The sequence below is a fragment of the Oryctolagus cuniculus genome, chromosome 2, assembly GCF_964237555.1.
Source record: "Oryctolagus cuniculus chromosome 2, mOryCun1.1, whole genome shotgun sequence".
NCBI classification, from domain to species: domain Eukaryota; kingdom Metazoa; phylum Chordata; class Mammalia; order Lagomorpha; family Leporidae; genus Oryctolagus; species Oryctolagus cuniculus.
The window spans coordinates 13,034,958-13,050,102 of NC_091433.1; the positions used below are offsets into that span (position 1 = coordinate 13,034,958).

Below are 15,145 nucleotides of genomic sequence, written 5' to 3' on the forward strand. Positions count from 1 at the left end.
ATGTTATTTCTCTTGAATCTAATGATTTTCAAAGTTTCTCAAAAAGTTTACTAATCCTATGACTCAAATGCTATTATCATCTTAGTTGAAACAAAATACACTCTATATCTAAGATTTAAATGTGACAAAAAAAGCTTCCTACATAGTTAGTTAATGGGAAGATGCAAGTTACAAAAAAAAAAAAAAAATCCAAGAATCCAACAGAACAGCATTTCACTACTAGTTATTTATTTAAATTAATGACAGCTTTCAAAACATGAAAGAATATTTTGTGGTGGTTACAAGCTATTTTAAATCTTTTGCCACCACATCTAAAGTACAATGAAAAAAGTGTAATCACTATAAAATAGCTTTAAGAATTAGTAAGCACTTTTAGAATTTGCTTTAAAATTTTATATATTAAAATTACATATTTTCCTTAAAATTGTCACCTGAATATTTAAAATTCTCTTACTTGTCCTGCTTCTTAGTTTGTATTCTATGATTAGGTTGATAGTTCATTTTAGTAACATGAACTAAAGTTTGGTGATTGTTCTGATAACTTTTCTTTAACAGAAAGCATAAAAAAGAAAGAGAAAGGACAAATGAAAGGTATGAGAAAGACACACTTATGAGCAACAAAAATTCTGGAAGAAAACTATGTCAATACTGCTCAGAATAGTATTAAGAATTCTCTGCAGAGATAATTTTACATTAATATTAAATTATGTCTCCTAGATATTGCTTACCCAGCCATTGAATTTTCAGAAGAAGGATCACTTATGGATGACTCTTCAGATTTTATGCTGGTTTTCTTTGTAGAGAGATCTAACACTCCATCCCCTATAATTTTTGCAAGAGAAAAAACTTTATATCTGTAATAGGTAAGCCTTACAATTTAACATTTCAAATTTTGCTGATCCACTAATTCATGACCTAAAAATTAATACATATATTTTAATATATGGCCATTTCCTAATCATCTTAAACAGTTTCAGCAACAGGATATGTGTGGGAAATTACTAAAAATGAAAAAGGAACAGAAGAGGAGCTAGTACTGATTGCCAGATGACATAAAAAAACTATGTGATATAAAATCTGTTTAACAACAGCTTTTTTTTTTTTTTTTTAAGATTTATTTGAATGGTAGAGGGGGAGAGAGAGAGAGAGAAAGGAAGAAACAGAGATACAGAGAGATCTTCCACCCACCATTTCACTCCCAAATATCTGCAAATGCTACAGCCAGGATTGGACCAGGCCAAAGCCAGGGGCCTGGAACTCTATTTGGGTCTCCCATATAGGTGGCAGGAGACCAAGTACTTAGGCCATCATCTGCTACCTTCCCAGGCACAATAGCAGGAAATTGGATCAGAAGTAGAATAGGTCAAGACTCAAACCAGCAGTGTTATGGATGCCTGTGTCATAAGCAGCAGATTAACCCATATAGCTACAAGCCACAACATTGGCCCCAGCCCTGTAACATCAACGCCTGGTCCCCTCTCCCATTATTCTGTAGTGAATAACCACAGGATTGCTCATCCATGACTGTTTTTCATTCAAGGCAGCAGCCTAGATAATATCTTGGGAAGATAGGAATGATATTAGTATTATAAACCAGAAAGAACAGAAAATGTGATGATAAGTAAAGAGAACTGAATAATTAATTCTTATTAGGACTAGTAATATGTGGCACATACATCATGGGAAGACTGTGACTCTATGTACAATGAATAACTTTCCTGGAACTTACAGTATAAAATCTTTCTATTTTAAATGATAGAAATGTACAAAAGTTGAATCATTGTCCATGTAATATATTGTGATTCTATCTATGATTGGATGACAATACTTTTTTTTTTTTTTTTTTTTTGACAGGCAGAGTGGACAGTGAGAAAGAGAAACAGAGAGAAAGGTCTTCCTTTGCCATTGGTTCACCCTCCAATGGCCACCGCAGCCAGTGTACTGCGCTGATCCGATGGCAGGAGGCAGGTACTTATCCTGGTCTCCCATGGGGTGCAGGCCCAAGCACTTGGGCCATCCTCCACTGCACTCCCTGGCCACAGCAGAGAGCTGGCCTGGAAGAGGGGCAACCGGGACAGAATCCGGCGCCCCAACCGGGACTAGAACCCGGTGTGCTGGCGCCGCAAGGTGGAGGATTAGCCTAGTGAGCCGCAGCGCCGGCCGGATGACAATACTAACTTTAGAAAAAATAACCTGCTTCAAAACAACTGCCTAAGTATTATTAAAATGAAGTTACTGGGGCTGGCGCTGTGGCACAGTGGGTTAATGCCCTGGCCTGAAGCACCAGCATCCCATATAGGTGCCGGTTCAAGACCCGGCTGCTCCACTTCTGATCCAGCTCTCTGCTATGGCCTAAGAAAGCTGTGGAAGATGGCCCAAGTCCTTGGGCTCCTGGCACCTGGCTTCAGATTGGCGCAGCTCTGTCCGTTGTAGCCAACTGAGGAGTGAACCATCAGATGGAAGACCTCCCTCTCTCTCCTCTATTTAACTCTGACTTTCAAATAAATAAATAAATCTTTAAAAAAAATGAAGTTACTTCTATTACTATTAGAGTATGGAACATATTTAAAATAAAAGATAAAAATAACCTATAGATTTAAAACTGAGAATTTGTCTTTATTGTTAGTTCAAAAATGAAATTTTAGAGTGTAAGAAAGGAATTATTATAAGAAAATAGTTATTTAGAAATATAATAAAAATCAACTGGGTGTTAATGTCACCACACTAAAGTATTCACGGAGAAACAGATGAAAAAACAAAATAAAATACCCTACCCATAATCTCCATAGAATTGAATAATTTACTAGTGTTTCATATGTACAAAGCACTGTTCCAAGAATTAGGTATAGTAAACAAAGATGCCAAAGTACCTATTCTCAGGGTGTTCAGGATTCTAGTGAGACTAATTCATAAACCATAACCACCACCTACACCAATCATGACAGTTCTACTGCAGAATGTAACACAGAGGCAGCTGACAGAATAATGAGGGTAGGGCTGAGGAGGCTACTGTTTCATAAGATGTTATTCAGCGTAGATCTCTTGATTTGAACAGGGTCCTAAATAAGGTAAGGTCACCAACCAGATATATGGAAGAGCTGCTAAAAAGAATAATTTGCCCAGAGGTTGTGATACAGAATCCTGTCCGGAATAAAAAGAGGCCAGAGGGTCTGGAGTGTAGTTACCAGGGTGAGTGAGATAAGTTCAGATATGTTGTAGGAAAAAGTCACATAGGGCCATTTGGGCCATGATAAGAACAGTGTATTTTATTTTCAGAGACAGGAAACTAGTAGAAGATTCAGAGCAGAAGACTGACATGATTTTAACTTAGTTTTTAAAAGATCAGTTGGCTGTGGGGAGAATGAACTGAAGGAGACAGGAGCAAAGCAAGTGAACCTGTGTGAAAGTGCTATGCTATTTCTCATCTCTGAGCATTTTCATACTTTCAGTAGGTTTCCTTTGCCTAAAAGACTCCTACTTTTCTCAAACTTCTGCCCTCAAACTCATCCTAATTCTTACCAAATTTTACTCATCATTCAATTTTTTGGGACACAACTTGTACTAGATTGATAGTCATTCTTCCAGGTTCCTAAACTTGAACACTTACCTATATTATTTAGCATTTAACAAGCTGTGTTCTAGTTGACAATACAGTTATCAGTGTTAGGCAGACTATGAACTATATGAAGCCAGTGCTCATGTCTATTCTATACACCAATACATTCCTATTGCCCAAAATAGTGGATAGTATACAATATGTGACAAATAAATATTTCTCCAAGGGATTTTTGAAGAACTGAGATAAATTCAGTGTTGCTAGAGGTTAGACATTATAGAGTGAAAGGATAAAGGAGAGACTGGAGAGGCAAAGTACTTGGCAACATGGTGCCTTAAAAGTTGTTAAAGGAAGTATCCTCCCCAGGTTATGTACATAGCCTAATTTTATGCTTAGTCTCTAACTCATCTGCAGCCTCCTACTTCTATTTAAGCACCTGTAGTTCCTCAAACATGCTAAGAGGTGTCCTGTATCTCAAATGGCAGTACATTGCTCCTTCTAACTAGAGGGCTCTTTATTTATTTATTTATTTATTTATTTATTTATTTATTTATTGACAGGCAGAGTGGACAATGAAAGAGAGAGACAGAGAGAAAGGTCTTCCTTTACCGTTGGTTCACCCTCCAATGGCTGCTGCAATGTGGCCGGCGCACCGCGCTGATCCAAAACCAGGAGCCAGGTGCTTCTCCTGGTCTCCCATGCGGGTGCAGGGCCCAAGCACTTGAGCCATCCTCTACTGCACTCCCGGGCCATAGCAGAGAGCTGGCCTGGAAGAGGGGCAACCATGACAGAATCTGGCGCCCTGGCCAGGACTAGAATCCGGTGTGCCAGCACCACAGGCGGAAGATTAGCCTGTTGAGCTGCGGCACCAGCAATAGAGGGCTCTTTCTACCTATTCAGCTTGGCAACTTGCAGATCCCTCAGGGAGAAACTGCTTACTGTCTCCCTGTATCAAGAGCATCCAGTATCACTTATAACACTATCATGTTCTTACTAATCTACATATTTTCTTCCCATGAGTTTGAATTCCTCAGTGTCAGGAATCTTGAGGTATTTGAGTTCATTAAACATTATTCAGGGGTAGAATCTAATAAAGCAAGAAATAAATGTCTTAATTTTCTTCCCTTCTAGAACATTTAATTTTTTTTTATTTCAAGAACTTATGAGATGATCTTCAAGAAAATACTGCCTAACCTATATTCAAGTTTAGCTCTGTACAAATTTTGATTTTTGATTTTTCAGGTTTTATATACAGTTTATAGCACACAAAACATAGGTCCTGTGTCTGTTATTAAAGTCTCAGAATGAATTAATGAAATTTCCCCAATTCTAATCTCTTCTAGACTTGATATGCTCAATTTAAAATTATTTATTCCACAAAAAGGAAGAAAAAAGAGGTACAGAAAGGCTCTTCTTTCTCTCCTTTACATAAACTATGTAAACTAGGCTCTACCTCTCCATAGCTTGTGGCCATTATTCACAGCCCTTGTTAGATGAGCTGGTCATAAACCCTATACATAAGTAAGTGATTCACCCAAATCAAGTGTATACTTCTGTTTTCTTTTTAGGAAGTCTAAATAATGACCCTGTTGGGAAACATCCTTTTTTTTTTTTTTGTCAGAGCCTATATCTAAGTTGCCTACTTAAAGGTATATTTCCAAAAGTATTTGATTAAACTAAAATCACATATTATGGTCTGTATCTACTGGAAAAGGTAGTCCTTTCAACATATTTCTGTCACATCAAATTAAAATTGCTTATAAATTACATTTACAAAGTAAATATAAAATATGAGTTCATTAATATGTAAATAAAATGGTTCTAATATGCATTAAGGATTTCTAGGATCGCTTCTCGGCCTTTTGGCTAAGATCAAGTGTGTAGGATTTTTAGGAAACTGGAGTTATCTATAGAAAATATCACATATTTTAGCAGTATTATCACCTATGTTAAAGTATTTAGTGGATCTATGACTCCTTTTGCTATCACAAAGGCTGTGGATAAAAAGATAATTTCAAAATGAGTTAGCCCTATAATTTTTTGAATTAGAAAAGCAGAAACAGAGACCTGTGTTGTGGCACAATGGGTTAAGATATCATTTACGATGCTGGCGTCCCCTATCAGAGTGTGTTTTTGAGTCTCAGCTGCTCCATTTCTGATGCAGTTTCCTGCTAATGTCCTGGAAAAGCAGTGGATGATGGATGGCCCAAGGATTCGGGCCTCTGCCACTCACATGGGAGACCCAGATGGAGTTCTGGACTCCCAGCTTTGGCCCAGCCTAATCCTGGCCATGGTGGCCACTTAGGGAGTGAAAATGCAAATGGAAGAGCTCTTTCTCTATGTCTCTCCTGCTTCCTATCATTCTGCCTTTCAAACAAACAATCTTGAAAGAACTGAAACAATAACGGAATGAGGGGAGAGAGCTTGAGAAGAATGTGATGGAGGAAAAAAAATCAGGAATGAGGTGAAGGGTATTTTCTTGTTCCTACAGATGACTTATCTCTAGCTAAATGGTGATCATATCAATCTATCACTCTCTCATAAGAACATTATTTTGTGTGTGCTATATTACCAAGGTAGTAATAATTAACTCAGTGGGTAAAAACTAAACACTTCTTATGCTGTTATAGGATGATATAAACTAAGTAGAAGGAGGGAGATAATTCATTTTCACCATTGCACTCTCAGCATCCTATCTTATTGCAATTTATTTCCTGGTAGGTATCTGAGTAGTTTTGTTTTTCTTGTTAGAAACAATGTTGACATGAACCTTTTTCTAGATGCTTTCTTGGGCTCATGTACAAAAATTTCTCTAAGATGTATACCTAGAAGTTAAAGTACTAAACAGTGGAGCATTTACATTTTCATGTTTAGTAGATATTAACAAAGTTGTTTTCCATGTCCTTGACAACACTTGATATTGCTGAGATTTTAATTTTTGATGAGTAAGAAAAGCTAACAGCAGGACTAAATGAACAAGAGTATCAATTAGGTAAAACTTGAAAACGCACAGAACCATTTTGTTTATAGACGCATAAGTAGGTAGTATCAGTGGTTGCTTCCAAGGATTAAAAAGAATTTTTTATTCTATTTATAGAATTCTTTAAGAGATAATGAATCATAAGCAAATATGATCAAATAACACATTAATCTGGCAACCATTAATTACTAAGTACTCTGGTAACAAGCATATTTTTATGCTATATTTTCCAAATATTTGACAATTTTCCTAAAATTATGCACATTATTTTCATTTGCTGGTTGTAACATCACAATTTCTCTGAACACACACAAGTGCAAAATGTACAAAATTAAAGTTAGGCCAATATAGTCTTTCAGCATCATTTAGTAATTTGTATAGTACCAACAGAAATCAAGTTAAAAATAGATTGATCTTTGAAAAATTGAAAGAAACCATGACTAAATTCGACAATTTCTTGGGCCCGCCACTGTGGCACACTAGATTAATCCTCTGCCTGCGGCACCGGCACCTCATATGGGCAACGGTTCTAGTCCTGGCTGCTCCACTTCCAGTCCAGCTATCTGCTGTGGCCTGGGAAAGCAGAAGATGGATCAAGTCCTTGGGCCCCCGCACCCATGTGGGAGACCCGGAAAAAGCACCTGGTCCCTGGCTTCGGATTGGCACTGCTCCGGCCATTGTGGCCATCTGGGGAATGAACCAGCGGAAGGAAGACCTCTCTCTCTGTCTTTCCCTCTCCCTGTCTGTAACTCTAACTCTCAAATAAAATAAATAAAATCTTTAAAAAAAATGGGACAATTTCTTGAGTACTAATACTTTATTAGGTAAAATTTTTTTTTTATTTAAGATTTATTTTATTTATTTGAAAGACAGAGTTACAGAGAGAGATAGAGACAGAGAGGTCTTCCATCTGCTGGTTCACTCCCCAGATGGCTGCCAACGTCCAGAGATGTGCCCATCCGAACATAGGAACCAGGAGCTTCTGAGTCTCCCACATGGGTGCAGGGGCCCAAGGACTTGGGCCATCTTCCACAGCTTTGCCAGGCCATAGCAGAGAGCTGGATCAGAAGTGGAGCAGTCAGGACTCAAACCTGCGCCCATACAGGATGCTGGCGCTTCAGGCCAGGGCCTGCCACAATGTGGCTATGCCACAATACCAGGCTCTAAGTTTTTTAAAAATTGATTTCAGGGCTGACATGATGGCAGAGCAGTAAAGCCATGGCCTGCAACACTGGCATCCCATGTGGATACCAGCTGGTGTCCCACCTGCTCCACTTCCAATCCAGGTCCCTATTAATGGTCTGGGAAAAGCAGTGGAAGATGGCCCAAGGATGAAACTCCTGGCTTTGGCCATCTGGGGAGTGAACCAGCAAATGGAAGATCTGTTTCTCCTCTTCTCTCTCACTTTCAAGTAAATAAATAAATGCTTTAAAAAACTGATTTCAATTTTTCATTTACAGCTGTCATCTCTTTTGTACCTTCATGTAAATTTCTGATAAAAAAAACCTACTTATAGAAGATAATTGGAATCCTCAAAAAACAAAATTGTTTTCTATTAATTTCAGGATACCATTCTTTTTTTTATCTCTTATCTGTTCTTTGCCCATTTTTTAAAGTTATACTTTGTACTCTAGTTGCCTGGTTAACTTTTATAAAGCCTTTAGTATCATTCCTTTAAAGAAACTTTTCAAATTACTGCATAGCTTTCTTTCATTTTCTTACAGCACCCTATATATTCACCTACAATATATTTACAGCATATTATTAAAGTTAACTCCTCATTAACACTATTGGTCGCCAGCTATTATTTATTTATTTATTTATTTATTTATTTATTTATTTATTTTTTGCCAGGCAGAGTTAGACAGTGAGAGAGAGGGAGAGACAGAGAGTTATAGAGAGTGAGAGACAGACAGACAGAAAGGTCTTCCTTCTGTTGGCTCACTCCCCTAATGGCCACTACAGCCGGCGCTGAGCCGATCCGAAGCCAGGAGCCGGTTACTTCCTCCCTGTCTCCCACATGGGTGCAGGGACCCAAGCACTTGGGCCATCCTCCACTGCCCTCCCGGGCCACAAGAGAGCTGGATTGGAAGAGGAGCAACCGGGACTAGTACCTGGCGCCCCAACTGGTACTAGAACCTGGGGTGCCAGTGCCGCACGTGGAGGATTAGCCAAGTGAGCCATGGCACTGGCCGGTCTCCAGCTATTATACAAATCAAATCAGTCCATACTTGAGTATGACTATGAGTCAGAAGATCTTTAAAATCACTTTATATATAAATAATATTAAATATATTAACATCAGTAAGATTCTGCATATGAAGGCAACTCAATATTAAAAGAAAATGTCACAAAAATTTCATGTTGTCTAGACAAGTGGAAAATAAGTTAAATTCCATAAAATTCTAAAATTTTTTATTCTAAAATAATCACTAGCATTAAAACTTTTCTTGTAATCAGTGCTTAACATTTAATATTGTTTGATGCAAGCCTATGTTAAATAGTATTAAATACCTCAATGCTCTTTCTAGCTTACCTCTCTGACAACTTTAAATCTATTCCCTGAAATGGATATTCTTGTCTTTCTTTCAGCCACTCAACATATTATTTCAGTCAGCCTTTTGCTCTTTATAGTTTTTTGTTGACATACTCTCCAGAATTTTCTTATGGTTTCAATTATTACTCACATTCAATTGATTGCTAGAAAATATTAGCAGCTTACACATAATTTAGTGTATATAAAACTATTTTTCCATAGTGTGCTACCCAAGATGTTAATTAACTTGCCGAGGTCACAGTGTAAGTAGAGAAAATAGCATTCAAACTCGGGTAGTTACATCCTAGAATCTGTAGTTGTAAATATAGTCTCAATTCCTTGAAATAGGATTACTAAATGATAGGATAAATGCATATATTATTTTCTTCCAGAGGACCACAATAGTTTGTATTCACATTAGTAATGCATGAGAATGCCTGTTTCTTAAAAGACTCAATAAACAGGATTGCTAAACTTTAATTCTTTTCAATCGCATAGGATGAACCACATGATTGTGGTTCAGTGTAATTTCTTTTTTTTAAAGATTTTATTTATTTATTTGACAGGTAGAGTTACAGAGAGCGAGAGAAAGAGACAGAGAGAAAGGTCTTCCTTCCGTTGGTTCACCCCCCAAATGGTCGCCACGGCTCACGATGTGCCGATCTGAAGCCACGAGACAGGTGCCCCCTCCTGGTCTCCCACATGGGTGCAGGCGCCCAAGCACCTGGGCCATCCTCCACTGCACTCCCAGGGCCACAGCAGAGAGCTGGACTGGAAGAGGAGCAGCTGAGACTAGAACCGTTGCCCATATGGGATGCCAGCGCCGCAGGCGGAGGATTAACCAAGTGAGCCCCGGCGCTGGGCCCCTCAGTGTAATTTCTATGTTTAAGAGCTCTGAAAATTTCTTCTATGAATGGACAGTATAATTATACTCACTTTTCTGTCAAGTTGTTGATCTACTTTTCAATTTTCTGAAGCTCTTCATGTATTAGATTGTTAATCTTATTAAATAATATATTTCCTCATAGACTGCCACTATTTTGATTAATCTAGTGGTTCTGCATTATGCATACATTTATTTATCATTCTCTTATTGTGAAGGTAATATTCTAGCCAAGATAAAAGGGATGAAAAAAGACCCCCACAATATGAATAGGTGAAGACAAAGTGACTCAGGTCAAAAGACGGGGAAGAGTGAAGGTCCTGAAACGGAATGACTTGGCAAGTATGAGAAATAAACTGATAGTGTGACTTGTACCAAGTAAGCCAGGAAGAGAGGGAAAGGAATAAAACCAGAGCAGCAGGCCAGAATAAGATCTTGGTAGAGCTTGATAAATCAAGCAAAGGATTTATTATTAAGGTAATAGAAAACAGAAAAATTTTAAATATAGAATACGAGCTTTACTTTCATGCATGAGAATACTATTTTGGCATACTGACAACTTATAGGTTATATTAAAGTAGATATTATGAAAGTTATCTCTTTGGGAAAAGAATATTTAGAGAAATTAAAAGGAAATAAGAAAATAAGAAAAAAAAATGAACTGTCATTTGCAACCCATGAGGTGGTTGGCCAAATTTTATTAAACGAATATTTGGAAAAAATTCTGTGGCTACAAAGAAAATTTCTTTTCCTTTAAGACAAATTTGTATTAAATTTTATTTATTGTTTCTTTTATTATTCTTACTTATTTGAGAGAACAACGATAGTCGGAGAAAGAGCTCTATCCAGTGGTTCACCCTTCAAATGCCTACAATGTGGCTGGTCCAGTGCCGAATCTGGGAGATGGGAACACAATCCAGGTTTCCCATGTGAATGGCTTAGAACTAAAGTACTTGATTCATGACCACTGTCTCAGAGAGTACACAGAGGTAGGAAGCTGGAATCAAAAGTTAGAGCTGGGAATTAAACCCAAGTTCAGTGAAATGAGACTTGGTTGTTCTAACCAGCATCTTAACTGGCAAGCCAAATGCCTTCTCCATGAAAATGAATCTCTTTCTTATTTTTACTTGTTTCATACACCTAATTAAGTTAGTCAGGTGAATGTTTTGCAAGTTAATATTTAGGGAATTTTAAAATTTAAAGTAAATGGAGTTTTGTTATGGTATTCTTTACAAAACAGAAAAAAATCAGCTTTTATATACTGTAACAAATATATTTCTTGACATTCTATAATCAGATTTCATGGGAAAAGTTTAGAATATTTTCTTGATTTTTAAGTGACTCAGACAATCTTCATGCAGTTCCACAAACATATCTGATTCATTCCTGCCTTTTCTTTCTAAATTTTTAAATATTTTGTTTGATATTTATTCTTCATGAAATTCTCTGTCCCCCTACTTTCCTATGGAGGATATCTTCTCATTATTCAAGTCAGGGCTTAAATTCACTTCCTGAAGACCTTTCCTAAGATAATTTCTTACAGTTACTCTTGATTCTTTTGTAAAACTAGAGACATGCTCACAAGTGCATTTGAAAAGAGTAACGAATAAGTTCTGGAAATGAAAAATACAGTAACAATTTAGAAACGCAAGATACAAGTTAAACAGTGAATACAAATCTGGAGAGAATTGGTGAATTGGGAATTGTTTCTGAGTAAACTAATGAGGATGTTACACAAAGAGGCAGAAAATATGAAAGGGGCAATAAGAGATAAGGAGGACAGCATAAGATGATCCAGAATATACCTAACTAGATTTTGACAAAAACATAAAGTGAGAGTCACAATAATTGAAAAGATTATGGCTAAAAATCTTCCTCACTTTTAGGAAACTTATGATTCCCAACCAGAATAAATAAAAGAAATCTACTCCCAATTACATCCAAGACAACCTACAGAATACCATAAATAAAACAGAGACAGAAAGAGACAGATCCTAGAATGTGAAGATTACCTAGAAAAGAAAGACTATTAGTTGAGTTGTTATAGAAACAAAGGTAGCTACTGTCATACTAGGAGTTCTTAGAAAAAAAATAACTGTCACCTAAGACTTGTGTAGTCAGAAAAATGAACAAAGGTAAAATGTACCTTTTAAGAACACAGGTTAAAAAAAAAAGAAAAATACCTTGAGGCCCTTAGTAAAGGAATTTCAGATCTCAAAAGAAAATCAGATAAAAGAAAAAAATGGTAAACAAAGGAAAAGGTAATCAAGTATGTAATTTTACACAAAAATTGATGGTATATTCATGAAACAAGTAATTATGTTTCAGTTGTGATATTCATATAAAGAGGACTACAGTACAGATAAAATGCCTGAAATATGGGGGAAGATTACTATTAAAATATTCTAAGTTTCTTACATTAACAGTTAACCATACTTTAAAAAATTTGAGATAACTTGGAATAGCAATAAATTACATAATTTCAAAATAAGAAAAGGAAAAGTTAAACGAAGGGGGAAAATGCAATCCAAAGGAAAGTACGAAGAAAAAAGAAGTAAGACATGGAACAAATAGATAACTGAAATGAATTACTACAAGGAAGACAAGTGTTAAAAAACATAGGATATGGGCAAATATAATAAGAAATCTAGGGCCTGGTGCTGTGGAATAGTGGCTAAGCCATCACCTGCAGTGCCAGCATCCCACATGGGTGCTGATTTAAGTCCCAGCTGCTCCACTTCCAATCCAGTTCTCTCCTATGTCCTGGGAAAGCAGTGGAAGATGGCCTAAATCCTTGGGCCCCTGCACCCACATAGAAAACCCAGAAGAAGCTATAGGTCCTGGCTTCTGATTGGCACAGCTCCAGCTGTTGCTGCCATTTGGGTAGTGAACCAGTGGATGGAAGACCTCTCTCTCTCTGTCTCTGCCTTTCTGTAATTCTGCCTTTCAAATACAATAAACAAATCTTAAAAAAAAGAAATCTAAATTAAATATTGATGGGAATTTAATAAGAATGTAGGTGTATATGTCAGCATACATCTAATTTGGGAGATATGAAGGAGGTCTTCCTAAGAAAGTAATATTCAAAATAAGACCTAGAAAAAAAAGAGTGAACAACACATATTTAGAAAAAAATGGTTACAGTAGATGGTAGCTTCTGCATAGAGGCAATGGCATATGTCTGTGATCTAAGATCAAAGTGTTTATAACATTCAAGAAACTGAGAAAATGCCAAAATAAAGACAAGAGAGAGACACACAAGATGGGACGGTACAGGTGGACAGAAGCTGGATCCTTGATTTTAAGATTTTTAGACTGTACTCTGAAACAGGGGTGGAGAACCTTTTTTGTTCTCCCATGGGACATTTGGATTTTTTTTTTTTTTTGATAGGCAGAGTGGACAGTGAGAGAGAGAGAGACAGAGAGAAAGGTCTTCCTTTTGCCGTTGGTTCACCCTCCAATGGCTGCCGCGGCTGGCGCGCTGCGGCCGGCGCGTCGCGCTGATCTGAAGCTAGGAGCCAGGTGCTTCTCCTGGCCTCCCATGCAGGGACTTGGGCCACCCTCCACTGCACTCCCTGGCCACAGCAGAGAGCTGGCCTGGAAGAGGGGCAACCAGGACAGAATCCGGCGCCCCGACCGGGACTAGAACCCGGTGTGCCGGCGCCGCAGGCGGAGGATTAGCCAATTGAGCCACGGCGCCAGCCACATTTGGATATTTATAACATCATTCACAGGTCATACAAAATTATCAACTTAAAAATTAGCCTGCTATAGACTTACTGAATTTTGGGTCCCACTTGTAGATGTCTTGGTAGGGCCAGAACAAATGATTTTATGGGTCTTAGCTATTCCTACCCCTGCTCTAAGGGTTAGCATCAGAAAGGAGTCCTGGAGATACAAAAATTTCTACAAATAAGTTCTATTAAGTAAATATTGTCGGGGCCAGTGCTGTGGCATAGCAGGTTAAGCTGCCACCTGCAGTGCCAGCATCCCATAGGGGCGCTGGTTCAAAACCTGGCTGCTCTACTTCCAATCTAGTTCTCTGCTGTGGCCTGGGAAAGCTGCAGAAGATGGCCCAAGTCCTCGGGCACCTGCACCCATGTGGGAGACCTGGAAGAAGCTCCTGGTTCCTGGCTTCGGATCAGCACAGCTCTGGCTGTTGCGGCCAATTGGGGAGTGAACCAGTGGATGGAAGACCTCTCTCTCTGCTTCTCTTTCTCTGTGTAACTCTGACTTTCAAATAAATAAATCTTTTTTTTTAAAAAAAGTAAATATTGTCACAGAAGGGGAAGAAAGTACAAAACAGTGGGTACATGTTTCAGAGACTGGAGACATCAGAGCTGTCACAGATTTTCTGCAAGTACATCAGGTCAATCAGAGGTTAAATTATCATCTAAAACCACCGAATAAAAGGATCCTATACTAGGAAACAGACTAGGAAAGTTAATCTTTTAAGATCTTTTTCTTTATGTGGCTATTCTGGTATTCTCCTCTGACATCTGTCTTTATCTACTTTTGTCATGATTGATGTCTTTTTTGTGATTTTGTTTTGTTAGTTGAATGCCAGTTACATCAGCTGTAGATAAGGATTGACATTTCACGCTAGTCACAGAAAGTTTACAGTAAATTTTAAATGTATAAAACTGCTATATGGATTGTGATTTCTGCATGTTAAAAACTTCTTTCCAATTTCAAGTTCATTAATGCAGTTTGCTATATTTTCATCCCTAAGTTTTATTTCTCCTTTTCACACATAGGTCCTATCCTACTGGAATTATTTTGAGTGGCATGAGGTATTTTTCCCACTCTAAATGGGTAGTCAATTACCTTGAAACCATTCATTAAGTAGGACACCCATCCCTATCATTTATAATAACATCTGTCTTGTACCAAGATTCCACTGTTTGGAGAATTTCTGGGCTCACTAACCTGATCTACTGACTTGCATGCTGGCAAATAGCTCCTGTTTTAATTACTGCACTTACTAAGTCTGAATATGTGTCACAGTAAGCCCTCCCACATCTTGACTTGGTGATTCTTGGCTTTGTAAAGTCTTGCTTATAAAATTTAAGATCAGTAAGTAATATTTAATAAATCCTGTCAGAATTTTGACTGGAATGACAATGAACTGTAAGCATATGGAGGATAAAATGCCATCTTGGTCTTTCCATTCACTTAAAGTGTAATCAG

At 37.7% G+C, this 15,145-nt stretch overlaps 1 protein-coding gene across 27 annotated transcripts in view; it reads right to left on the reverse strand.

The window, feature by feature from the left end:
- LCORL (ligand dependent nuclear receptor corepressor like) overlaps positions 1-15,145 on the reverse strand; it is a 216,165-nt gene that overhangs the window by 37,777 nt on the left and 163,243 nt on the right. For 23 of the 27 annotated variants that reach the window (XR_011386199.1, XR_011386197.1, XR_011386198.1 and 20 more), the window contains one exon: positions 729-822. The exons of the other annotated variants lie outside the window; for them this stretch is intronic. Coding sequence is in view for 19 of the 23 variants with exons in the window: in XM_051841977.2 (XP_051697937.2) it covers positions 729-822 (94 nt within the window). In the remaining 4 variants the exon portion in view is untranslated. The remainder of the gene's footprint in view (positions 1-728; positions 823-15,145) is intronic. 27 annotated transcript variants of the gene reach the window in all.